The sequence below is a fragment of the Coccomyxa subellipsoidea genome (assembly GCF_000258705.1).
Source record: "Coccomyxa subellipsoidea C-169, whole genome shotgun sequence".
NCBI classification, from domain to species: domain Eukaryota; kingdom Viridiplantae; phylum Chlorophyta; class Trebouxiophyceae; family Coccomyxaceae; genus Coccomyxa; species Coccomyxa subellipsoidea.
In genome coordinates, this window is record NW_005178039.1 from 2,839,287 (window position 1) to 2,864,619 (window position 25,333).

A 25,333-nucleotide genomic window follows, 5' to 3' on the forward strand; every position below is an offset into this window, starting at 1 on the left:
CTCAAGTGGCTTCTCTGCATACACCTGTGGAAACCTACCAAACGCCTGATCATGGGAGCCAAGTTGTCTGCCTTGGTGCGTATTCTTTTTGTGTTCTTCTATACTTATGCTCTTGCCGGTAATGCATGTCGTTGCACCTTGCAACACTGTGACAGAGCTACAAGAGCTGATCTGTACAATGCGGATGCAGCCATTGGAGGGGCCCCTGGCCAGAATGGACAGCGATGCAGATGTGAAGCTGATCATTGCGATGGATAAGGGCGGCTGCGAAGCAAATGTGGTGCTACGGCGGGATGCGCAGCAGGAGGACATCCTGAAGGCATACGTGCAGGGATACATGCTCCTACATTCCAACGCACCGATGGTTTGTACCTGTCTTAGAACTTGTAAGTGCCAGAAAATTTGCTTCGAAGAAGGAGAAGATACTGTATGCAAAATCTCATGCATGCTGCAGAGAGGCCTCAATCTGCTCCAATGTGTGCAGGAGCTGAGGCACAGACAAGTAGAGAGCTGGATGGAAGAGGATTGGCCGGCCTTCCGAGGGATGCTGGAGAGAAGCGGATGGTCCCTGAACAAAACAGCATTGTGCTCAAGTTCCTGGAGGGGGGCATGGGGTGACGCACTGCATGCCCATACCAACTGAATCAAAGCACTGCTGGCAGCCTGCACTGAGTACAAACAAACAATTACCTGCCAAGAACATGTGCAGCAAATGGGGATCAGCAGAATGCCCACCAGCTGTGCGAGCTGGCACTTGTCATGCAGCAAAAATGCAGATGAGACACTAATGACCTTGCAAGTGGAAACTGATTCATCGCTGGTGGCTAGCAGCAAGTTGAGGAACTTATGTTGCACGTTATATCGGTATAATCATGCCTTTTGTGTGCACGTGTGTACAGCAGCATGCCGATTGCATTCTCACCACCATGACAGGGCCAGCAGCCGCAGCGGCTGCCTCCCGGCACTGCAAAGCTGGTGCATTGCTCCCGAGCTTGCAAGCTCCCAGTCAGTAGTTTACTGAAGTAGAACTAAAACTGTACTTCAACATGCAGTAACATATGTTGCACACAGGATTGACCTGCATGCACTTGTACTTGTCAGATTGCAAATTGCCTGCTGCAGCAAAGACTGCGCATTCCTGAGCAGAGCGCAAATTTCCAAATGTAAGTAAATCTCTGAATGAGAAGCTCACTCCTAGGTTGAGGCCAATTGCCAATGCAATCGCCCGACATTTCTGCAGATTCGCCAATCTGGCAAATCAGAATCCTTCCATCAACCGCAGATCCCTGGCAGGGACACAGAAAACTGATGGCATGAGATCCTGCTCCCTTGAGAGGACCTGTGACCTTGATCATCATACATGTGAATTATTGTAGGCTTGTGAGCTTGTCTGTGTCTTTCGCCCCTTACCTGCCAGTTGAATGTATCGTACACGGCTGACCTGACTTCAGTACATGGGGCAGGGGTGGCCCCAGGAACCTCTGCCTCTGGCATTCGGTTAGGACATCTGTGAGTTTGCTGGATAATGCTTTGAAATGATGGAGTAATCACGGCGGCGCATCGACGATAGGTCAGAAGAGTTGGGTGTGCATTAGCTTAATAGTGTATTTTTCTGAGGTGCAGCGGGGGTTCCCCTAATAAATAGCAACCACGGATCTTACTATGGAACCCGCCGGGCAGCCTGCCCAGAGCCTTAGCCCGGACAATCCGAGATTTCCCCAAAAAGTCAGGGACATCCTTCACAAGGCTCAGAGCGCATGGCTTAAGAACACGGAGGTTTGCGATCTACTCCTGCATTACGCGGAGTACAACCTTCCAGTGGCACGCGATCCCCCAAATCTGCCACCAGGTGAGCGCGCCTGCCCTGTCTGACACTCGCCCTTGCCTCCCTGTACTACAAAACCTGTGAGAAAGGTCCTGTCAGCAATCTTCGGATGCTGCTCCTGCTAAATGTCTGGCTATCATACAGGGGGCTCGCTATTCCTGTTTGATCGCCGAGCTGTGCGCTTCTTCCGCAAGGATGGGCACAACTGGCGCAAGAAGGCGGACGGCAAGACTGTCAGGGAGACGCATGAGAAGCTCAAGGTGCGCATGCATCCTGCAACTGCATTCCTGTCCTTGACGCTCTCACCATGACTGATCATGCATGTGACTGCGACTGCATGCGCGCAGGTCGGAAATGTGGAGATGCTGAACTGCTACTATGCTCATGCAGACACTGAGGAAGGCGCGCAGGTGAAGCCCTTCTCTCATTCAGAGGGGTATCTGCCCCTCAGGCAAGGGCTGTGCTGGCTTGTTGATGTCGAGAGACGTTTGCAGCAGTGATGGACTCCCATCATGCATGCAAGGCAGGCTGCTGACTCATCGCCCCTGTCTGTGTGCCTGCAGCAAGCCACGCGCTTGCAGCGGCGGTGCTACTGGCTGCTGGAGTCTGAGGACGACATCGTGCTGGTGCACTACCTGAACATCGACAAGGCCAAGGGCAAGACTGAGGACTCGTGGGCCCCGTCTGACCCAGAGATGGGCCGCCGGCCGGGCTTCACCGTCACATCCGGCGGCGTGCATGGCATGCCGGTGAGGCACCCGCCACTTTACTATGAGTACCTGCAGCATTTGTCAGGACCATGTTGCTATTCCATGATGAACTGCAGATACCTCATGGACTTGGCCTTCGTTCTGTTTCTACTGTTGCGTAAAGAAAGAGCACAATTCTGTCCTTCCTTTTACACTTGCTGCTGCTAACGATTAAGTCTCTGAAGTCTGTCAGCTTGTCATTTGGCTTTGTCGTGTAGCACGGATGTGATGATTGCTATATTGGCTGTGCAGGGGCTGGGCATTCAGGGGCTGGCTGGGCACCCGGCGCACCAGCTGCTGCAACAGCACCACCACCAGCAGCACCCGGTGGACCCCTACATCCCCCTCATGCCCTCCCTGTCCCTGGACTCCTTCTTTGGTGCCTACGACGATCGCGATGCCGCCCAGAGGGCGCAGGCGCCGCCCCCCATGATGGAGAACGTGCTGCCGGCCTGGGAGGACCTCAGCAACGGCCCCTCCAACTCCTTGCAAGCAGCTGCCGACTGGCGGGTGCGCCCCCAATCAACCCCTGACCATCTGCCAATTCCCCGGGTCCTTGTGCTTCTGGGTCTTAGGAGCACATGCTTGTCCAATGTCTGGTCACATTTTGACTATGATGCGGGAGGAGTCGATGAGGTAAAGCATATCATTACCCCACCTGTGTTGTTGGATCTGGCATGCATAAGGAGTTGGGTTCCGCCCTTGAGTCTACATAAGTGAGGCCTGAGTTGATGGGAAGTTGGGGTTCGGCAGTCGATGCTGCGGGGCGATTCGCTGAGCATGGGGCTGAGCGAGGGGCCGACGGCCGCGCTGGTGGAACATGGCGCCAACATGATGATGATTGAGCAGGGCGCTCAGCAACCAGAGACCTGGGCCCAGGACATCCCCGTCGCCATGCGCACACCCTCGCTAGAAGCCCGCCAGGTGGGCCAACCCCGCTTTACTTACTCATTCATCACTGCTGGCCATTCCTCAACATCTGGTAGTAGATGCACACATTGTTGAGCGACATGGGCGAGCGAATGTTGACTGGACATGCATGCGCAGCTGGCAGGGGCAATCCTTTCAGCAAGCGGCGGCTGGCATTGTCGGCGCCTTGCTCATGTCCAAGCTGACCTTTCGCATCAATATGTCAGCCTCCTTTGCAGTCCACTGACATTCAATGATTGTACTCATTACATCCGTTTGTTGACATGTGTGCCTGCCGGCGCAGGCGCGGGCAGCGGCGGTGATGCGGCAGAACGCGGAGCTTCAACAGCGGCAGTCCTCCCTGGAGCGCAGGGCCGCCTACCAGAAGTCGCTGCTCGCCGCCAACCGCGACCAAATGCAGGCGCGGCCCCAGTCCCCACTCCTTTTTCGTCAGCATGTCTGCTGAGGCCAAAGCCATGCAAGATCGTGACCTGATGTACAGTGTGTATGAAGACAATGGACGCGGAATTTGGCGTTGTACTGCATGTTCCTTTCATACAAGGTCGAGCTTTTACTGGGCTCGCTGAGAGATGTGTGCTCTGTTTGTGAGCAGCAGGCGGCAGCTGCCGCAATGCTTCAGCAGGCGCAGCAGGGAGGCCAGGCCAATGGCATGCCCTACAATCTCAACGCCTTCCAACAGAGGCTCTTGGCGGCTGCGCGGCAGGGCCCGCCCGGCGCCGGTGGCGGCCCCATGCATGGTCAGATGCCAGGCATAGGCTTCCGGCCGCAGGAGCCGCAGGCCGCCGCGCAGGCGGCCGCGCTTGCCGGGCTGGCCGGGCAGATGCAGCCCCCGCACTACAACCAACAGGTGCTCCCTATTACTCTTCACGTCAACAAGTAATTCGTGCAATACTGACTGCACTGCTGGAGGGCTTTGTTTGCATGACCTCCGTGAGAGATGGTTACTTGAAGCGGCACAGGATGCCTGATGATAGCTTGAGGCATCCATTGGTTGTTGTACTTTAGTGGGAGCATCTTGTTGTGCTGTGGCTACCATGCCTAGCACTCTTGTGACACCACATTGTTTGGTTGCAGATGCCTCCGCCGCCACCGCCGCAGAGGCCCTTCATGGCAGCCAACACATCGGGCGCGTCTGCTGCGCCGGGAGTTGGGATGCCTCAGGCGCGGCTGCCACCGCTGCAGCAGGGCGCGTACCAGGGCGGCCCCGCCGCGGGGCCGGTGCCAGCAGACTGGGCGCGCGCCTACCGAGAGCAGCAGCACAAGGCCGCTCAGGTGCGCCATAGTTTCACTCGGGGGTGTGGTATTCCCACCATGCCATTAGGAAACGGTCATTGCTGACGGGTTCTGGGGGGTAAATCATACTTGCAGTCTCCCAGAGAAGGCTAGCTTATGACGCTAGGAGCACGAGACTGCGCTTAGTGGTGCAAGGTATTGCATACCTTCTATGCATACAAGTCATGTTGCCTGTGACCACCCTGGAAGGTTTGGTCTAAATATTGTTGTGCCTCCACTTAATCATCATTTGCACCCCGTGCTGATGTCAATTATCTGGCCCATGCAGGCTGCAATTGCGCGCAGTGCCAAGTGGGGCACGACGGATCCGCCGCTGCGGCCGGTGCCTCTGCGGCAGGGCTCTGCCCCCGGGCCCCTGGACATCAGCCCGAGCGGCTCTGCAGGCCCCTCGCCCGGCAAGCCTCCGCTGGCCGCCACAGAGGGCTTCCCCAAGATGAGCAAGCTGGACGCCCTGCTCATGCAGCAGCAGCAACAGCAGCAGCAGCACAGCGGCTCATCCAGCGGTGAAGGGAAGCAGACGATGTCGTCCCCAGGAGCTCTCGGCGCCCATGCCAGCGCCAGCGGCGACCAGATCCTGCACCATGCCAGCTCAGCCGGCCAGCTCGGCGCCATCGGGACACAGGTCTGCCGCCGTCTGCCTTTCGTGTGTTTGTCTGCATGTGGAGGTGCTCTCCTGTTGAGCAGTCCCTTACCCCCTGCAATACCAGCACGGGGGTGGAAGGGGAAGTGGGAGAAGGAGGTCATCTTCACGGCAGACAAATAAGCAGATGCCACAAGGCTCTACCTACATGCAGAAAATAGAGAACGTAAGTTATGACGATCAAATTTTGCCCTGGGCACAGGTGAAGATGGATGAGACAGCGAGCGAGGGGACCGTGACGGGAACGCCCCTGGGCCGCGCGGAGAGGCCGGCGTCCAAGGTGGCAAAGGCGCTGGCGCTGGAGGCGCAGCTGCGCAGCGTGGACGGCGCAGTCATGGAGCAGCTGCAGACCGCGCGCGCCGAGTCCGGCTGCTCTGCCTCCCTCGACAGCAAGGTGCCTCCATCTTTCGCACGCTTCACTCCACAAGTCCTTCTGGCGTTCAGGGCTCCTGACTTGTGTGAGTTTCTGGTGGCCGAGTTGGGTGGCCAACTTTTTCATTAGTATTGATTTTCTGCTCTGTGGGCTGGGGCTTAAAAGGGCGTGTTGCGCAACAGGTACAGAAATTGGAGGAGGATTTGGATCACCTGGAAGCCAGCTCTCGTCAGCTGCTGCAGGACAGCGTGCAGGGGCCGGTGAGTCTGCATGCTTGAATGTACTCAGGGGCCAAAACTGTGCGTGATTTTATAGTTTGGTATAGATCATCGCAGATGACCTCACTACTGGGCAGAAAAAACGTTCATTTGGGAATGTACTCGAGAGTTGGACTCTTTGTCGATACTGAGGGTTACCAATGTGCTCCTGCAGGGAATGGAAGCGGCAGGCGTTGCTATGCAGGAACCTGCCACATCAGGTGATCGCGGAGTGTCCATTCACCAACTTTCCCAAAGATACCCTTTTCTGCTTGAGCTTCCACAGATGTGCATTGCCCTGAACTTGTGAAAACGGCTTTATTTTGGCACTGCAGGCACGCACACTTCATCGCTTAGCCATGCCCCCAGCGCCAGCCTGGAGCTGCTGGACTTCTCACCCGAGTGGGACTTCACTCTGGGCGGCACAAAGGTCATCGTCACCTGCCGAGAGGTGGACGGCGACATCACATCAAACTGCCCCGTCTGCGTCATGTTTGACAAGGAGCAGGTGAGCTTCACATTCTCCAACACACCTTGCCCTGTCTGCATTTGGTTCCTCACGGCGCCTATGCCAACTCATTTGGGAAGAAATCCCACTGAAGAGCGTGTGGTCAGCATGTGGGGGCGTGGTGCGAGCAGGTGCCGGCGGCGCGGCTGCAGGCGGGAGTGTACCGCTGCCACGCGCCACCGCACGAGGCCGGCACGGTCGGCCTGTGCGTCACCTACGGGGACGGCCGCCCGCGCAGCAACGTGCAGCCCTTCACCTACCGCGGCACACCCCTCACTGCCCGCGCCCAGGATGACCTGTGCGTGGCTCTTGTCGTACTCCCTGTCCTAATTGTGTCTCCCTCAACGAAACAGAACTTCTGCTACAGCCTAGCTGCAGGCCTGGCGCTATCTGGGGACGTCTGTCCTATCACTCCTGTTTCGCTGCCAGTAAACTTGCTGCATGAATTATAATCATACAAGCGCATGCAGAGAGAATGATGGATTAATCTGGGTCGTTAAAACTTGCATGCAGGGCACGGGCGGCGATCCCGGACAGGGACCTGCAGCTTCGGCTGATCCACATGCTGATGAGCAGCAGCAAGGGCGCCACCTCCAGCAGCACGGTGTCCCCAGCCTCGCCCTCCAACTCCTCCGACTCCAACACCCACAAGCAGCACGCCAGCCCGTCCCGCACAGCCGCCCCCACGGCAGGCTCTGCCACCGTAGAAGTGGTGCGCAGGACTCCCAAGGCTTAAAGCTATTGTACTTGGCGTGCAGGCACTCGGCGGTACAGCTGTCCTGCTTGCTCATTGTGTATACCCTGGAACGAAGGTATTGCAGGGTCACAGCGGCTTGCACTCAACAGAAACATGAACTGTTAGAAATTGTTGCCAGGGATTGTTGCCTTCACAGCAGACACAATGTTAAAGGCCGACATTGTTTGAATGAGCATAGATCTTCATCAGTTAGTATGATTGAGAGCAATGGCGGCTGAGGTGGTCAAGGCAATGCGTGTTCAGGCACTGGAGGACAATCCTAATGCGCTGCAATATCTGTCGGATGATCTGCGGGAGAAGCTGCTGCAGACGCTGCTGGAGCGCCGCCTAAAGCAGTTCACCTCAGACGTGCGCACCCCCTGTCTTATAGATTTCCTCCCCGTTCCCATGGGGAAACAACATTGGCTCCGTTCTGTGGCTATGTAGTGGCTGGTTGCCTGAAAGCAGCTGGGTGCCTGGCACTGGCCAACATACTAGAGAATTGCTGTGTCTCTACATGCTGTGTGACGGCACACAGGCTTATGTTGCTCCTTGAGCACTTCCAAACTGTGAAATTTCCCCTGGCACTGACATGTCGGATGTGCGCGTGAGTGCAGGTGAGGGAGGGCAAGGCACAGCAGGGCTCCGGGTGGTCGCCCAGTTTCGCGGTGAACCGGCGGGCGCAGTCGGGGCTGGCTCTCGTCCACATCCTGGCAGCGCTCGGCTACGACTGGGGCCTGCAGCTGCTGATTCCCCTGGGCGCGCTGCTTGACCTGCAGGTACCCATTTGCACCTTCCATCCAGGCTTGGTCTGGAGTTTTGGCCGGGAAGGCAGACCCAGGGGATTTGGTGTTATGGTCGCAACGGCTGGACATCTGTATGATAGAAAGGGAGGCGCAATGTTTCCAGTGGACTTTGACATCTGCATCCGCTGCAGGACGCGTGGGGCCGCACAGCGCTGCACTGGGCTGCGACATACGCGTGCGAGGCCACAGTGGTACTCCTGTTGGTGCGTTGCGCGCACCCGGCCCCTCTGTCGCACGGCGGAGAGGCGCAGCCGCGCGCGACGCCCGCCGACATGGCTGCCGGCAACGGCCACGCCGGTATCGCGGCGTTCCTGTCTGAGCAGGCCCTGCTGCGCCTCGCCAAGGACAACAACGTGTCCCTGGACGAACCTGCCGACTCTCGTGCGCGCCTCCTTACATCAATTTGATAGCGCATGTGGGGCTTGTTGGAACCGCCCACCACACTTCTTCCTTCTTGAGCACGTGCAACGAAGCCGAGGCAGCGGCACACAGAGGGGTTGGTGCAGTGGGAATTACATTATTCAAGTTGTTAACTGGTGAAGGGACTGGCGCAGGCACGGGAGACCAGAGCATGTCTGCGCTGCGCAAGAGGGCGCGCAGCCTGCGGCGGGCCGACTCCGCCTCGGAGCTGCCGCTGCTGCGGGAAGCCATGGCCGCGCCCGATGGGGCCTCCAAATTCCCAGAGGAAGAAGGCGACGAGGGTGAGCATGTTCCTCAGGCTTGCAAATCCGTCGTAATGAGCAAGTTCTTGTCCATGGGAACCCTACAGTCAGCTCGGCCGGGGCGCTCTGCATGTAGACTCACCCAAACTTTGTATGATGTGTAGCAAAGCGTGCTTGTATTATTCAAATACAGGAGGTGCTTCATTGCATTGATGAAGCTGGTTAAACTCAATTGTTGTCCTGCTTGGGCGCTCTGACATGGCATGTGCGGTGGCAGGAACGAGCCCCAAGGAGGTGCTTGCGCGCGTCAAGAAGCTGGCCGAGCGCGTGCGGCAGGCGCTCACCCGCGCAGCCTGTCGCCGGGCAGCCATGGAGCAGCAGAGCCTCCGCCGCCATAAGAAGTGCGCCCACTGCTTCTTCCTCTGACATTTGTCCCCTGGATGGACTTGCTGCAGTTTCTGTTCTCCTGGACAACAGCTGAAGCAACATTCTTAGAGGAATCAGTGTCACGCACGCCTGGTTTCTCTGCATGTGTGAACAAGCGCATTTGGATGGAAGAGGCTGAGGGGTGGCGTGTGGGTGCAGGGAGGGGGACGCAGTGGCGCGCATAGAGAGCAGTCTGCAGGCGTGGCAGGCGGTGCAGCAGGCGGTGCAACGCGGCATTGCGCAGAGCGACTCGGACGCGGCCGCCCGCCGCCTCGTGCGCCTCGGCGAGCGCATCTCCTGCATCAACGCCTGCCTCAGGTCAGCACCAGCTGTCACTTGGCCGCTTCCACTTCTTCCTTCTGTGGTGGTTGTTGCACGGTGCCTGTCAATGCAGGGTGACGCTCCCCTGCAGCATCTGTGGCAAGAATGTGGCAGCAAGGGATCGTTGTTTAGGGCCGCGGTACGAGGTGGCTCTCCATTTGCATGATATCTAGGTCTGCAGAGCGCCAGAGGAAACACTTTGGCCGAGCGTTGCAGGACATTGAGCTGACGTGACTGCTTCTTGCTGTGCAGGGACGCCATCAAACGCAGCTTGGGCTGCGGCGGAGCCTCTTCGGCGTTGGCGCCTGTTGACGAGGCTGCGGCGCTGCCGATCACTGGAAATTCCATGGTGTTGGATTACGGGTCAGACTCGGACGCGCATGCGATGGCGGGCGACTCGCTCCTCCGACGGCGTTCCCTGATCCGCCTCCGCGAGTCGCGCCGCCGCGACAGCATCACCAAAATGTGCGCTGCTGCATTGTGATTTCATTGGGTGCTTTGGTATCTTATTCATAGTGTGTCTACAAAAGCTTCCATGAATATTGAGTGTGTGAATCTCCTCTGCCATGCATGATGAAATTAATGTCCCAGTGTGCACTTTCCGGGGGCCATGCACCTTAATGAAGACTTCCAGCCAGATGTTCTTTTATTACCTTTGAAAGAGAACAGAGGTTGTATGATGTGAGGACTGTGTATATACGGTGGGAGCATTCGAGACATGGATGAATCTTGCATATGTGTTTGCAGCAAGGGGTTTGAGAGCGACACAAGCATCCGGCAGTTTCTAGCGCGCGGGCGTGAGGGCAGCAAGGCGGACGAGGGCGGCCCCAGCCAGCTGGACATCCGTGACCTGCGTTCCCTCTCCCTCTCATTCCCCTCCTTCTCCGTGGTGGGGCCCCCCATCGGCGTCTCCCTGCCGGACTGCGACCTCCGCGAGCTGCGCAACTTCATCGCCGGTGCCTCTGCCAAGGTGAGAGAGCTTCCACGTGTTGCATAGGAGTGGCCAGAGTAACGTGCATCAAAAGGACGCCTGGTGCTCTGTAAGTCATTATTTCACAGTATCAGCATTGCCATGCTGCACATGCAGCCAATATCCTCTCCTGTGGTGCAATCTGGTACTTTCCTTCCAGGCAGGTGTTCAGATTTGTTGGGCACAGTCCTCCCCAATTCCTGTAAAAGGATTTGGGAATGCATCTTGGCTGTTGTCTGAGAAGAAGCGATCTGAGTGATCGGTTGGTTCGCAAAAGGTCCATCGGTCGGCGTTCGGCACCTTGGCATCTGCGAGCAATGCGAAAGCTGCCGCTGCGCCCGCGCGCGCTGGGGCGGCGCCAGAAGCCTCCGCTGAGATGGCCCTCGTACAGAAAGTGAGTGCTCCCCTCTTCCGCACAAATTGCATTCTCACCCTGCAAATTGTGCAATTTGTCCTGCTCTGGGTGCACTGTACAAATACCTGATGTGAATATTGGATAAATGTTTCTTTGCTTTGAATACCTGGGCATCTGTGTGCCTTGCGCCAGATGAAAGTTGCATACAGATGTCAACGTCGCCGGCTGTGATTGCAGGCTGTGGCGCACATAGAGGCTCTGCAAGAGGAGGGGCCAGGGCATGCTCAGTACTTGCGCCTCTGCCAGGCATACACCCAACTGACCACCACTCAGCCCTGGGGCACCTTCAAGCAGGCCCGCCGTGGCAGCCTCAGCAACGCCGTCTGATGCAGTTCCCGCTCAGCGTGCGGGAGTGTTAGGCAGGGAGCGCAAAGGCCGGATGCAAGCCAGGCAGGCTGAAGTTTGACTCCCCGCGCATAATGGAGGGGGCCTGCATCCTGGGCGATGCTGGAATCTGGTGTGGCATGAGCGCAGGCATGGTTTCTCTAGCAGAACTGCGGAGGCAGTAACGGCACCAGATCTTAAGGGTGCGCTGAATGGGGGCAAGCAGGGGTTCTGTTGGGCCTCTGACCTTCCCTGTACCCCTCATGCGGCCCTGTTATTATGCACCATCCTTTCCATTGCATTCCTGCTGTTGAGCAGCTCGGATGTGCAGAGATTGAAAATGGGATTGCTGTACACTTTTTTAACACACACTGCGCGCACCGCCGCAGTGAGTTGGATGATGGGTTCTTTGCCAGCAGTTGCCATGTGGAGCGCGCCTGTGCCTGTGGCATGCATGACATGACAGCCAGCTTGGCTTGATGATGATCTGTGTTGCTTGCTACCCATGGAGTGTCCACTCCCTGTGGCTTGCCCCAATCCCTGTGCATGCTGTTGCATGGGGCTGTGCCAGGACCTGCAGTACTTTTTCTTTTTTGTGTGATGCGTGACCATCTGGAGTTTGCAGCGCCATGTTGCCTTTTGTTGCAAACGCCTGGACACCCTATTGCATGGGTGCCTGTTGCACACTCCTGGAGGACAGCTCGCCCATTTTGTTGTGGAAGTAATGTTGTCAGGTGAGTGTAAAGAGTCTTCATTCTGTTGGTGGATCAACGTGTGGGGTACATATATGTGGAGAGTACACTAGCTCTGTTGGACGTGCCACAAAATGATCGCATTCTATCGGAACAGATGCTACCAATGTATTGTGATGATCGCTAACATAGCAAGCCAGAAGCACTTCGAAAGCGAAACAAAATATGCATTCGTCAGATGCCACCAGTTGCCCAGTGCTCAGTGCCCGATGAGCAATGCTACATGTCTAACGAACTTGCATACCTACAAGAAGTCCCCATGCTGTAATCTCGTGGTCTGTCCAGAGCCAACGTTGCCGGAATTTGCGCCCTGTCCCCCGCAAAGTTTGAGGGGACCCGCAGAGTCTGCCCCCTGGGAGGCCTCCTAGTGTGCCTGTCGCGTCACAGCCTCTAACATTGAAATATGCTTCAAACGGAAGAAGGAGTTCGCCAGTTGAGGGCGACGGAGCAGTCTTGGATCAGATCTTAGCAGTATTACGGAAGAGCACGGCGAGGGGCAGCGTGGCAAAGGTGGGAAGCGAGATGCGCCCGTCAGTGTTTTGTGTCTGGCAACTCTTGTAGGCCATCGATATGCAGAGGATCATTTAGAATTCATCAGTGCATAGCAATCAATTTTTTAGATCATTTCTACTGGCAAATGATCTCCTTTGACCAAGCCAAGGCTTTTCCGAGGCCACCAATACACCTAGTACTGCGGATGGCCGCGGACCCACCTCCTCGCCGGGTGATGCCGACGGAATTCTGTCGCTGCAACAATTCGTGAGGTGGCTGAATTCGTTTGAGATCAGTCATGAGGGGGGATGAAAATCCAGCTCGGGGGCGGTCTTTATTCCAGCTTGACAGGTGGAGAGATCTGAGGGTGATGGTAGCGCAAATTTTGCCCAGAAATTTTTGGAATGCATGGGCTGATTGCATCTCTGTGTACCATTCAAAATTGGATCACGGTTTCGTCGCCTCTTCACATCGATTATCTCTCTTCTGGTCCTGCCAAGACGGTTTGGTGGACCCTACTCATGTAGAGAAACTTAGGCAGGCAGCAGTGCACTAAAGAATGCCTGCTGATCATGTGGCCATCTGGCATGCTTTATCTTGACGACAAAGCCCCACAACGCGCGGCACATGGCAGAAAGAGTGGTTTCCCTTGCCTGCAGGACCTGCACGCACACTGGACTCTGCCGCACAGCCTGAGTGTCTGGCCAGGTTGACAGGCCGGTAGAGTAGGCAGGTGCCAGCAGCAGCAATGCTGCCTGTCAAAATTTCGCCCTCCAAGGAGACCAGGAGACGCAACGGCGCCAACGGGTCAGATGCAGGGGACATCGAGTATGCCAACCCCCACCACTCCAACGAGGGCTCGCCCCAGAAGGCCCTCCTCTCGCACTCACACTACCCCTCCTCCGACAAACCCATGGTGAGCTGCGCTGCCTCTCTGTCTCTTTCTTATAATTGGCCTCATGCCTGGGCTCATGAACGTCTGTTGCGGTGGCATTTGAACAGCGCCTGTGCCACTGTCACCTCACACCCAACCGCCAGCGCCTGCAAATTGTAGACCTAATGGCGGCGTGTGCGGCCCATTCGTACAGCAGCCATGGTTGGGGCAAGTGACGAGCACACCACGGCGATGATACCTAAAGCGCGCGCACCATAACCCAGGTCAACACCCCTGGAGAGGCAAACCCTGAGGGGCGCTGTGGTGCGCAGGACTTCTACACGCAGTCGGACTCGGTGAAGGCAGCCAAGGCGCATCTGGCTGGGCCCCCCGCGGAGCTCCCCCCCAGCCTGGCAGCGGCGGTGCGCAGCGGCAAGCGCTCCCTGGCCCTGGCGGGCGGCCTGCTGCTGGGCTGCCTGGTGCTGTACGTGATGTGGCCACGCAGTGGGTACGGCTACGGCTACGACGGCGTCGAGGAGACTGAGCACTTTGTGTCCGTGAGCGGCACACAGGTGGGTTCCTACGTGACTGACGGCTGTGAAATTTAACTGAGGCTGCAGTGCTGTGCATGGGCAATTTTTGGGTTCAAAGCACAGTTAATACTTTCTGCATTTCATGCGGGAGACATCTAAATGCTGAGGATTGGAGGGATGCAGGGTAAAAGGCAGCCAAGCTTTGTCTCGAGTGGTGTGTGTGGGCGCCGGTTATTGCATGCAATGGGGGGTGTCGATTGGAATTTGGGTTGCTGATAAGATCGCGGTTGTGTTGTGGCAGTTTGTGCTGGAGTGCCGGCCGTTCTATGTGGCGGGCTTCAACGCGCATGACCTTGTACCCAAGTCTCTGGCCAACCCAGCAGAGCACAAAACTGAAGGTGCGATTCCATGAGCATGTCCCTTGCCTTGCCATATACATTGTTGCATGGCACCGAGCAGCACCAATGTCATCCATGTCTCCTTCTGCAAGGAATCCTTGACACAGTGCTCATATTTATCTCATGTCCAAGATGCGCAAGGGCCTGATAGGGGCATGCTTGTGCTGGGGAACAGGCAACAAGATGGGGATTGACTTGGTGCGCGACATGTTTGCCAACGCGACCAAGTGGAAGCTGAACACTGTGCGCCTCTACGCGCACACCACCGACCCAGACCACCCCTTCATGGTGCCTCCCCCCTCCCACTCTTATCCATTGAATACCTGCTTTCATTGTGAATCCCAGGCTCATGCCAAAGCAACTGCTCTGAAGGCCGTGATACAGCAGCCGTAGCAAGCCATTTTGCCGGTAGCACCGTGGGCTCATGATACCCTGGTGTGCGTTTTCTTGGTGTGCATTTTTGCTCTGTTGAAGCCTGGGGCCCTAAGCTACTGTAGAACAGAGAGCAGATCAGGAAGTTCAGCCGGCAGTCTCTCCACTTTACCATTAAACGAACAGTGAGCCTGAAACGAGCGTTTCAAACGAAAGATGTGTTTGTGTTGGGAGCAGGACGGCCCTGGCAAGTACAACGAGGAGGCGTGGGAGGCGCTGGACCGCGTTCTGGACGAGGCACGCCGCGCTGGGCTCAAGGTCATGCTGTCCTTCCTGGACAACTGGAAGTACGCAGGTGGGCTTCTCTGTACACTCCCCCCTCCTTGATCTGATGTATTGTTGTCCTTAGTTGTCTGGCCGTGCCAAGCCACCTGTATGCCCCGCAGTCTCTGAGGTGAGGGATGGGCATGGCATCTGGAGGACTGCAGTGCCTTCAGCTGCCTGATCACAACTGGCCATGCGAGCTTTACAGCAGAGCAGGCATGAAGCACAATCTGGCGATGTGCAAAGTAGGCCTTTATAGGATGTGTGCCATGAATAGTTCCAGTGCGGTAAGATGTGTTCATGAGAGGTGAGCGCATCGCATGCGCAGGCGGCGTGGATGAGATCGTGGACTGGAGCAAGACTGCCCCAAAGCGCAAGCAGAAGCGCCCAGCCGACAGCGCCGGCGACTTCGATGACAAGGTTGGTCACCTGCACTATCTCTAGTAAAGGACTAATTTCCCTTGCATCACTCAGTACAGCACCAGACAAAGGATTGAATATAATGCTTAGAAAAGGCTCTCACCTGCGGGCAAGCAAAATCAATGAAGTACCACAATGAACTGAGAAGGAATGTGTTTTGGCGCCTGTAGAACGTGGCGAACAAGGTGAAGGAGTACGAGGTGGAGAGGCACGCGCTGTTCTTCACGGACGCGGACTCCAAGCGCATATACAAGGAGAACGTCAAGTTTGTCGTCACGCGCAAGAACTCGGTCAACGGCCGTGCCTACAAGGACGACCCCACCATCTTTGCCTGGGGGCTCCTCAACGAGCCCCGCTGCGAAACCTGGAAGGTGTGCCCGGTTCTCCTTCTTGCATGGACCAAAGCATAGGAGTGCCCATGATTTGTCGTTTGGGCGATCTCAAGCTCGGCGCAGATCTGAGTTGTGAGCAGGTGGCGCAGCCTTCTGGGTGCATGCAATTGCATGCGACTATTGTAGAGCATGATGATAAGCCCGCCTGGTGCGATGACACAGGTGAAGGAGTGCCCCGGGAACTTCCGTGCGTGGGTGGATGAGATGGCTGCATATGTGAAGCACCTGGACCCCAGCCACCTGGTGACCATCGGCGAGGAGGGCTTCTTCGGCGAGGACCGGCCTGAGGCGGTGCACAACCCGCAGGGCTGGGGCGGCCAGATTGGGCAGGACTTCGTGCTCGACCACGCCTCCCCCTCCATCGACTTCGCCACCACCCACGTCTGGCCCGACAACTGGCAGCGGTGCGCTTGAAAGTATAATTTCAATTGTGAAAGGACTGTTCTTACTCATCCGTACTTCTCGGAAGATGCTTCCTTGTTCCATTGCATACGCGAGAATTGCTCTTCTGCAAAGTGGAAGCTACTCCTACAACCAAAGGGACCGTCAAATCTGCAGGCATCAGGTGAGCCTCTAGCTGCCTTTTAAAAATAAGCTGTATTTTGCTTGCCTCTGCGTAGGGTACTGATTCAAGGTTTCGCCTGCATCAGGACTGAGGCGGCGTACCAGAAGGAGTGGCTGGAGGCGCACATGGTGGACGCGGAGGCTGCTCTGGGCAAGCCGGTGCTGCTGGAGGAGTTTGGCAAGCGCCTGATCAAGGGCAGCGACGTGCAGCTCTTCGCGGACGCCATCGACCACCTGCGCAACCCAGTCTTCGAAACCACCTACTCCCTCGTCACAGCCGCCATCCAGTCGTGCGCCCCCTGTCTTCTCCTTTGCTGTCCCAGCCTTGACAGACCTGCTACTTCTACGCGTGCTTGATATGCAGTCATAATTTGGCAAGCCATTGGCAAGGAGGGATTGTTTGCATAGACTTGACGGGGCATTCGGCCCCTACCCGACCGCTACCCGGCCAGGATTTTCTATGAGGCATCCTCCTTGTATTGTTGCAGCCTTGTGCAAGGCATGCGCCAAAAATGCGGCAGATTTCGTCGATGCACCTGCATTGAGCTGTTGCGGGGTGTGTGCGCACAGGGGTCGGCCGCTGCGTGGGGTGCTGTTCTGGCGGTGGGACCTGCAGGTGTACGCAGGCATGGCGCCGGCCGACTACGGCGTGCAGGTGGCCGACACCACATTCGACCTCATCCGCGACAACGCCTCCAAGGTGAAGATGCTGGCCGCGCAGCAGCCGCCCGACTCCTCCTGCAAGGTCGGCTGCTGGGTGCCCGATGTCCACTCTGGCACCTTCTCCACCGTCAACCGGTGCGCAGCCACTCTGCCTCACAGGACATGCTGCCTGATGCCCTGAAGCCTTTTCTTGCACAGCTGGTGCAAATCATCTCCTAAGGGTCTTGATGTCATGGGATTCTCGAAAGGTCCTGTGATGAAACGATCCGTGAGGGCTGGCCAGTGATGCTGCGGATTAACATCTCACATGCAGCGGTGGTTGAATCCATCCTTGAAATCTCTTGCGCACCCCAAATATGACGTGATCAATTAAGGAAGAATAAGATCCATGTATGTCTGGGTGCGGTCCTGATTGCGATGTATATGATTGGGCGCAGGTGCGTGAACAAGCCGGCGGTGTGCCAGAGCGCGGCCAAGGCGCTGCAGAAGTCGCCCCTGCTGTCCCTGGCCGCCACCAACAACGCCCCTGTGGAGGTCTACTCCAGCCAGGCCTCCTGCTGCCGCCCCGGCCTCGGCGCGTTCGACAACGGCTGCTCCTTCGACGCCTGAAAACATAAAAATCAAAACTGAAACAAAACACAACGTTGCAAGAGCCGAGCTCGAACCCGGGACCCTGTCACTAGCCCTGGACGTGCCCAGTGCATACAGGATCTATTTCTCACTACAGCCTTACTTGAGCTCTACGCAGTGCATGCAGCCGACCTCAGCTGTCCTGCACTGGGCTCTACGATACGCTGCCTCTTAAGCCAAGCTGGATGGCCGTTGGGGATCGGAGAGGACTTAGAAGGGATTCTTGGCAGACGCGCGCCCTGTGTTTCAGGGTTGCGCCGACCATTTTGCGATGCTGGTGCAGTGCTTGTTTTGGTCAACAGGCAATGGAATGGCACATGGCTTGTGACTGTTGGATCTTGCCTAGGGGCACAGGTTGTCTGCATGCCTGGTCCTGTTGACTGCGTAGGTGCCCCTGTTCCTGTTGTGCATATGCTGTTGCAGTGCGGTAAATAGCTTGCCCTGCCTGACACATGTCCTTTCTGAGGACATGGCGCCACGAGGCATTAGACAGGTCCGATATTTTTCCGTGTTGGAGGTCACACTGTGTGTGCCGGAAGCAATTGCTTCTGTGCAGGCCCACAATAACAACCTTGTTAGCAGCAGGAAGAACAGAAGTACGCTTGGAAAGTGTTGATGCTGGTGTGGAGCAGGGCAGAGCGTTCCGCTGTCCCTCTCTGAGGTTCAGAGAGTGACTTTGCTGTGGCTGATGAACACACCCTTGTAGAACTCGAATTGCAGCACTGATGACTGTAGGGCAGATTTTCTTGATGGCTGGTGATGTAAGGGACACCATGTCTGTGAACAGGTGAAAGGGTGTGCATGCAGTGTTTGCCTGCTTGATATATTCGTGAGCGTTGCTTTGCGTGAGGGCTGCTTTTTGACTGCAATTTGGCATTCCTTGTAAGACTGACATGACTCAAGTTCTCCCATAACAACTCTCTATTGTGTCCCATTACTACTCTGTTTTCTCTTACTTTAAACACATGCAATGTGCGAAGCTTCATCAGGAGCAGAAAGAAAATTGTATCCAGAAAGGAATTTTAAAATGTCAAATGCTTTGTAATGTACACTCGTGCAGCATTGCCACATGAAATTATGCGATGCGCAGACTTCTAGACCATCATCAAAAGATTGTTCATGCACTCAACACTACAATTGAACCAACTAACAAGACCAGGTCACATCTGCGCTGCGAAGCCGGCCACAACACAAATTACATGGATGGCGCCCAGGACAGGAACGGTCGCTGCAGGTCGTGCACCACGGTGGCCAATTGCTGCATTTTCAGCGCCGACGCCTTTTTCTGCCGCTCCATTGCGTTTAACAATGTCCGCATCTCTTTCTCAACTTCGGCCACACGCTTGGTGGCCTGCGCCGCCTCCTCTCTGTGCTGCGCTGCTGAATCCTCTGCCGCCCTCGCCTGTGCCTGCGCTGCCTGCAAGTCCAATGGGGTTTGGGTCACAAGCCAAACAAGAAGCTGAACAAGCACGACAAGAACAAGTTCAAAGGGAAAAACAAGCTGCTTTTGACATTGCCACAAAGGCGCCAGGGGATTTTTGGAAAAGTGCAGCCCTTGTTCCTGATCCTCCTACACATTCAAGCATTCTCACGTGTTGGCACGCTTGCACCGTTAACAAACATCTTGGTGAAGGGCCGTTGTCACCGCAGCCTGAATCAAGTGCTTTTGAAAAATGGCCGCCAACGGTTGCGCACAGAGAGGGAACAGCGCACCTCGAGCTGCTGGGGTTGTGTGCCCAGGCGAGCCTCCAAATCGGCGGCCCTGGCATTGGCTGCCAAAGCCTCGCCCTGCAGCACTGCTACGCGCGCGGCCGCATCCCTTTGGGTCTGCAGCGCCTCGTCGCGCTGGCTGGTCAGGCGGCGTTCCTCGTCCTCAAACATTGCCTTCACCCTGTCCACCTCCTCCGCCACATACTTGAGCATCTCATCCTTCTCCTGCACACATTTCCAGACACAGCATGTCACTGGTGGTCCCAGGACATTGAATATAGCGCTCCGATTCTCTGAACCCAGTGAATTGGTTTAGCACCGGCACGTGTGCTTGCTAGGACACTGGGTGTGTAATGATGGGGAGACCATCCATGAAGAGGTGTCCTTTGCTTCAATTGAGGTTTGGTGCCCTCTGGCCTTGTTCTTGTGGCCAAAAGGGTATCCGCAGCTCCCCATTGACAATAGAATGGGATGGCATCAGAGGTGTCATTGTCAGTATGCCTTGCCTTCAACTCCTTGCTGGCGACGGTGGCCCTCTGCTCAGCGGTGTGCGCGTGCGACAGTGCCTCCTCAAGCGCCCCTTCCAAGGCCTCCAGCTCCTGCCTGCACCATGCATGCACCGTGGTAAGCCTCTAGTTCGGTGTATGTGGCTCACAGCTGCACCAAAATAATGTGCGAACAAAAGTTCCTCAACAAGCCAGGCAACCCAAAAGGAGCATAATCGAGTAGGGCCTCATTATTTTCAGGGGTCTTCCAGCACAGGAAGATGGTTCCTGGACGTTTGCTGAGGACGTAGAACTTCTACAATGTGCACAAACCAGAAAGATTTTAGATGGAGGCAAGGCCGGGCGATGGAAACGCACACACAAACTAAAAAGGACACACAGCCCCACGCACCTGAGGACGCGCTGGCGGGAGGCGGCCTCGGACTGGCGTGCGGCCGCGTCCTTGTCAGTGCGCGCGGCGGCTGCGGCCGCGTTGCAGGCGTCCCTCTGCGCATCCTCCAGCGCGGCCGTCAGCTGAACCATGCTCTCGTTCGCACTCCTCAGCATTGCCTCCTTCACCTGCCATTTGACATTTTGAGTTGCTTACAGGTAAAGCTGCATCACTTCATCTTCTAGTATACTGTATATGTGCAGCATGCCCACCAATAGGGCATGGGGCGGGAAGGATGCTTTCTGCAAGATCTCCTGCTCATGCAATCCATGACTGTAGCACGTAAGGTCTCAAGACATGAAGCCAACATCTTCTTGGGATTCTGAAATTTGCAATGATGCGGTCTGTCTGGAATCTGGCTGTCTGCCGACAGATGGATTGCAGAGCAAGGCAGCACCTTTGTGGCGCTGCGAGCGTCGTCCACGTCCTTGGACAGCGCCGCCGCCTTCTCCTCAGCTGCCTGCAGGGCCCTGCGCGTGTCGGCCAGCCTGGCCTCGGCCTCCGCCGCCTGCTGCTCTGCCCTCGCCTTGTGCTGCTGCAGCTCCCCTTGCACCCGCCTCAGCTCCGCCTCAACACCCTCCCTCAGCTTCTGCTCCTCGGCAGCGCAATTCTGCATTTGCGGCAGAACTCAATGCCTTCAGCATTGTGCACATTATTTCAAGCTTCCAGAATGACACTCCCTTGCCTTGCATGTCCAATACAAGGATGTTGTCGGCTTCCAGTAGGACTCCCAATAAGCTTGTTGCTGTATGCGGTACGCGCCGTGCTGTATGCCAGATGTATGCCGAAGGTTCAGAAAGTGACACATTATCGGTGAGTCACCGGCGACTCACCTTGAGGGCGGTGAAGCTGCGCAGGCGCTCGTGAAGCTGGGCAGCCTCGGAGCGGAGGGCCGCCACCTGTGCGGGATCCGCTGACCTGGCTGCCAGCTCAGCGCGCTCCTTGTTCAAGGCCATGATGCATGACTTCTGCCCCTGCGCCATCTCAGTCACCTCTGACAGCGCAGCCTCCTGCTCCTGCACCATCCATGCTGCTAATTACCAAAACCACGAAGCGGTCTAATTCATGGCGGAGAGGTCCACACACATGAGTATGAAGCAGGAAGCATATCGAGCGTTTGCTAAGGAAAAAACTGCATGAAGCTCGGACAACATGGAAGGGACGCTCAAAAGATGCTAACGTGAGGGGGGCATTCCTGGGATCTAACCTTGAGCCTGGCGGTTGATGTCTGCAAGGCATGGCGCAGGTTCACTGCCTCTGCAGCAGCGGCTTGAGCCTTTTCGCGCAGCGCTTCGGCTTCCTTATTGCCCTCCTGCACAGTGGCCCATCTTCCAATCTCAGCCAGTATGCAGCTGCTGCTCCATCGCCGCAATGCAGATGCAGAGGACGGCTACAGCTTCAAAGGTCAGATGTGACACAGTGTCTCTGTCAACATAAGGGGAAAGGGCTGTTCAAGCCATATTATTCATGGGTCAGGTGACTTGTCCAGCGGCCATATTATTTCCAATACCCCTTGTTAGGTCACATCAATGTTCCACAGTGCCAGGGTATCCAATTGAACTTGTCAGGCACCATCACCTGCAAGGCAATGCGGAAGTCGGCCTCGGTGGCGGCGAGCGCCTTCTGCGCGGCAGCCTGCGCCTCGGAAGCCGCCCGCAGCTGCGCTGCGCTGTCGGCCAGGCACCGGTCGCGTTCCCTCTTGCACTCCTCCAGCTGCGCCTGCGCGCTCCTGCAAGCCTCCTCCACACCCTGCATGCCATATTATGCTTGAGGGTTGTGATGCGCACTGGATACAACACTGATGCCCACCACAAGCATTGTTAATGCCAGTTGTAATAAATCTGCTCCTTCAAGTTGCATGCAAGGGCACACCCGCAGTCATTGTCACTGCTCTCACAGTCATACGCCAATGAGAGCCACTTGTCCACACTCTGCTCCTCTATCATGCACGCAACTGTGGCGTCTGGCAGTCAATGCCACTGTAGTGTAACAAGACGGTGAGGAACCAGAGCGGATGTAATGCACCTTCATCTTGGCCTGGGATTCAAGCAGTGAGTCAGAGAGTTCCTGGGCTCTATGCATGGCCTGCCGCTCTGATCTCCGCAGCTCCTCCCTCTCCACCGCAGCCACCTCCAGCTTCTCGCAGACCTCAGTGTACCGTTGCTCCGCCTGCACCACCTGTCATGCCACAGGGCATCAGTGATGTTTAGGTGTTCATAGTGGCCCTTGTATGCCTTGTAGAATTTGGAACAGTGGCTCAAGATTTCCGTTCTTCCCTAAGGCTGCGCTTGGGCTTGTGTTGTTGCCAAAGATGATAGGCTGCTGCGTTGCCAGTCGCTTCTCTGCAGTGAATGTGAGCGCACCTGCTGGCGAGCCAGCTCCATAGCTGCATCCATCTTGGAGGCTGCTTGAGCCGAACTGCTGCCGCGATCTTCTTCCATGCGCTCCACCTGCTGCTTCGCCACGTGCAGAGCTTCCTGCACAGCACACTTGCCAACTCGCATATCCTTGCTGAATGTACTATTTCCATTTGGTCGCTGTCTTGCGTCGTATTTACAGAGCACCAAGGGTAATTTGTCGGCACAGGATAGACAAGCACCTTGCTTCTGCCCAGCTCGTCATTGAGCCGCTGCCTTTCCCGGAGCCATGCCAGCTCAGCTTCCTGCAGCCGCCACTGAACGCCTGCAGCCCCTGCAGTGGCCGCATCTGCGGAGTCGCTCCTGGCCCGCAGCAACTCTGCTTCCAGCACAGCCACCCTGCTCTGCAACCCCTCTGCCCGCTGCAGCGCCAACTCTTCTCTATCCAATGAACCTCTGGCCTGCAATGCCAGATCCAGAATGATTCACGCTTCTGTAAATATAAATATACACTGTCATCTCAACCGTTTATCTGTCCAGGTAATAATTTCAGACATGTGCATGCAACGCCGTGCGCATATGCAATTGTGAAGCAATGAGAGACATGCTTACCTGTGCTTGCAGCTCAGCTTTGCATTGCTTTGCATCAAGTATCTCATGCTGCATCTGCTTCAGTGCCTTATTTGCATGCTGCTTGATGTCCGCAACCTGCCACAGGTCCTGGCCATGAAATCTCCAGCTGATAAAAAAGGGAACGTGATGCTATCTTGAGCAGGCCCCTAGCATTGTGCTAAATCAGCAAGTCGTCCTCACCTTTGCCTTGCACTCTGCTTGCGCAGCTTGCAACTCCTTCTCAGCAGATTTCCGCTGCTCTTTGATCTCGTTGGTCGTCTGCTGCAATTCTGCCAGCGTCCTCTCCGAGTCTCTTCGTAATCTGTCCATTTCTTTCTGCACAGTACAGTGCTACACATTAAACGCTGTGCAAAGAATCTCTTCGCCATGTAGATTGATGTGCGGAGGGCAGCTACGGTCCACCTTCAATTACCGTACCTGTAGCTTCTCAGTCCCCGGAAGCTCCTCCACAGTCTGTGCGCCAGACTCCCGGGCAGGCACGATCCCTGACCTCTCCGCCGCGGCGCGCTTCCTTCTGGGGCCCTCCTGCTCGCTGTTCGCGCGGCCCCTGACATCGATCGGCTCCAACGGCGGCCGCAGCCGCTCGTCGAGCAGCGCTGCCAGGCGCGACTCCAGGGAAGCCATGCGGCCCTCCCGGGCAGCCGCGCCCTGCCCGCCGGCGGGCAGCTGGTCCCCCCACAGGTTCTGCAGCGCACCCGACTGCGCCAGCCGCTGCACCAGCCGGTCTGCTATGCTCTCCGCCGGATCCTGCCCTGCCGCCATGTGGTGCACAATGATGGGCATGTGCGGCACGCCGTGCTCTGGCACGGCCTCGGGGATCTGAGGAGCCGGCAGCGGAATCGCGGCCTGGGCCGGCTGCGCCGGCGGCGGCTGGAAGGCTTGCAGCTGGAGGAAGGCCATGTGCTGCGCGGCGGCTGCCGGCTGCATGCCGGGCTGCTGGAGGCGCTCTGCTTCCAGCGGCTGGCCGTCCAGGAGCTCCAGTGTTGGCAGCGCGGCTGCGACGGCGGCTCTGTAGCTGGGTATCGCGCAGACGCTGTTGCCTGGGCTGCCCCCGGCCAGCGCCAGCTCGCGCAGGCTGGGCAGGCCTGCCAGCACGGCCAGCTCTTGCAGCGAGCCGATCAGATTGTCCCGCAGGTCCAGTCTGGTCAGCTGGCCGCCCTGCGCAAGCCCAATGCATTGTTTCGCGCCTGTCTGATGGTCTGACACATGAATTGCACATGCAGTGGCTGCGGCAGGCGTGGCACAGCATAAGAGAAGGTGGCGAGGGAGAGGGAGGCACCTGGAGGGCAGTCAGGCCTGACAAGGAACAGATGAAGTTGTGGGCCAAGTTGAGGGACTGCAACCTGTCCAGTCCTTGCAAGCCTTGGATGGTTTGGATGCGATTGCTCGCAAGGTTCAAAATTCTCAGATTGCGCAGGTTCTGAAGCCCCTCCATCACCACCACTGCATTGGCTGACAGGTTCAGGTCCCTTAGAGCCTCAAGCTGGTTGAGGCGTTCGATCCTGGAGATATCATTGCCGTGCAAGCATAAAGAGTGCACATTTTCTGGCACGAGAGAAGGGATGAACTCCTGCAACGTCTGCAAGCCTGCTCCCACTTGAGAGATGTGTCCTTCCTCCATGACCTAGAACCTCTTTATTGATCAATCTCACAACCACAGAGGGTACGAAAATCAGATCGCTACATTATGTATTACTCTTGAGGACATCAGTCTCACTGCGTGCTGCAAGCATATATTGCAAGATGTTCACATCCAGCGCTGTGCAACCTCCTCTTTCAAGCATCAAGCCTCTGCTGGATGCACTTTTGTAAATTAACTAGCAAGATTGGCTGCATTTTATTGTCCGGTCTGCAGAGACATAGAGTTTGTTGCGACCGTTCATGGTTCTGGCACAGAAAGTGGGCAGGCCACAACATGAACAATGGTGCAGCGATCTTCATGCAGGCGTATCTTTTTCTTGCTCTCTTTGCGAGAGCTGAGGGTGAGCAGCCAGATGCATGATACCTGTAAAAGGTGGTCATTTTGAAAAGATGAAGTGATTGAGGTG

General features: G+C 56.5%; 3 protein-coding genes across 3 annotated transcripts; 2 read left to right on the forward strand and 1 right to left on the reverse strand.

Moving 5' to 3' along the window:
* Positions 1 to 184: 184 nt before the first annotated feature.
* Positions 185 to 11,238, forward strand: COCSUDRAFT_61775 (hypothetical protein; the record flags this gene model as incomplete). The annotated part of the gene is made up of 28 exons (XM_005650065.1): positions 185 to 364; positions 934 to 975; positions 1,681 to 1,849; positions 1,970 to 2,085; positions 2,173 to 2,235; positions 2,389 to 2,574; positions 2,827 to 3,084; positions 3,328 to 3,498; positions 3,788 to 3,940; positions 4,097 to 4,351; positions 4,579 to 4,776; positions 5,066 to 5,419; positions 5,640 to 5,831; positions 5,993 to 6,070; positions 6,243 to 6,288; positions 6,403 to 6,575; positions 6,707 to 6,873; positions 7,089 to 7,287; positions 7,576 to 7,680; positions 7,929 to 8,090; positions 8,249 to 8,498; positions 8,672 to 8,818; positions 9,057 to 9,180; positions 9,365 to 9,523; positions 9,779 to 9,991; positions 10,274 to 10,496; positions 10,774 to 10,890; positions 11,089 to 11,238. 28 exons carry the CDS (start codon positions 185 to 187, stop codon positions 11,236 to 11,238), a joined length of 4,650 nt encoding a protein of 1,549 aa, XP_005650122.1.
* A 1,989-nt stretch (positions 11,239 to 13,227) lies between these two features.
* Positions 13,228 to 18,550, forward strand: COCSUDRAFT_46774 (glycoside hydrolase; the record flags this gene model as incomplete). Its single annotated transcript, XM_005650066.1, has 11 exons — positions 13,228 to 13,395; positions 13,686 to 13,925; positions 14,188 to 14,284; positions 14,460 to 14,572; positions 14,894 to 15,011; positions 15,309 to 15,400; positions 15,571 to 15,771; positions 15,955 to 16,196; positions 16,413 to 16,646; positions 16,927 to 17,154; positions 17,457 to 18,550. The coding sequence occupies 11 exons, from the start codon at positions 13,228 to 13,230 to the stop codon at positions 17,626 to 17,628; spliced, it is 1,905 nt and encodes a 634-aa protein (XP_005650123.1). The 3' UTR covers positions 17,629 to 18,550.
* A 19-nt stretch (positions 18,551 to 18,569) lies between these two features.
* COCSUDRAFT_65314 (hypothetical protein) lies at positions 18,570 to 24,720 on the reverse strand (the record flags this gene model as incomplete). The annotated part of the gene is made up of 14 exons (XM_005650067.1): positions 18,570 to 19,066; positions 19,363 to 19,584; positions 19,887 to 19,962; positions 20,257 to 20,423; positions 20,693 to 20,905; positions 21,129 to 21,311; positions 21,503 to 21,607; positions 21,874 to 22,044; positions 22,321 to 22,473; positions 22,659 to 22,772; positions 22,895 to 23,113; positions 23,466 to 23,600; positions 23,703 to 24,443; positions 24,565 to 24,720. The coding sequence occupies 14 exons, from the start codon at positions 24,718 to 24,720 to the stop codon at positions 18,845 to 18,847; spliced, it is 2,877 nt and encodes a 958-aa protein (XP_005650124.1). The 3' UTR covers positions 18,570 to 18,844.
* Positions 24,721 to 25,333: the final 613 nt, after the last annotated feature.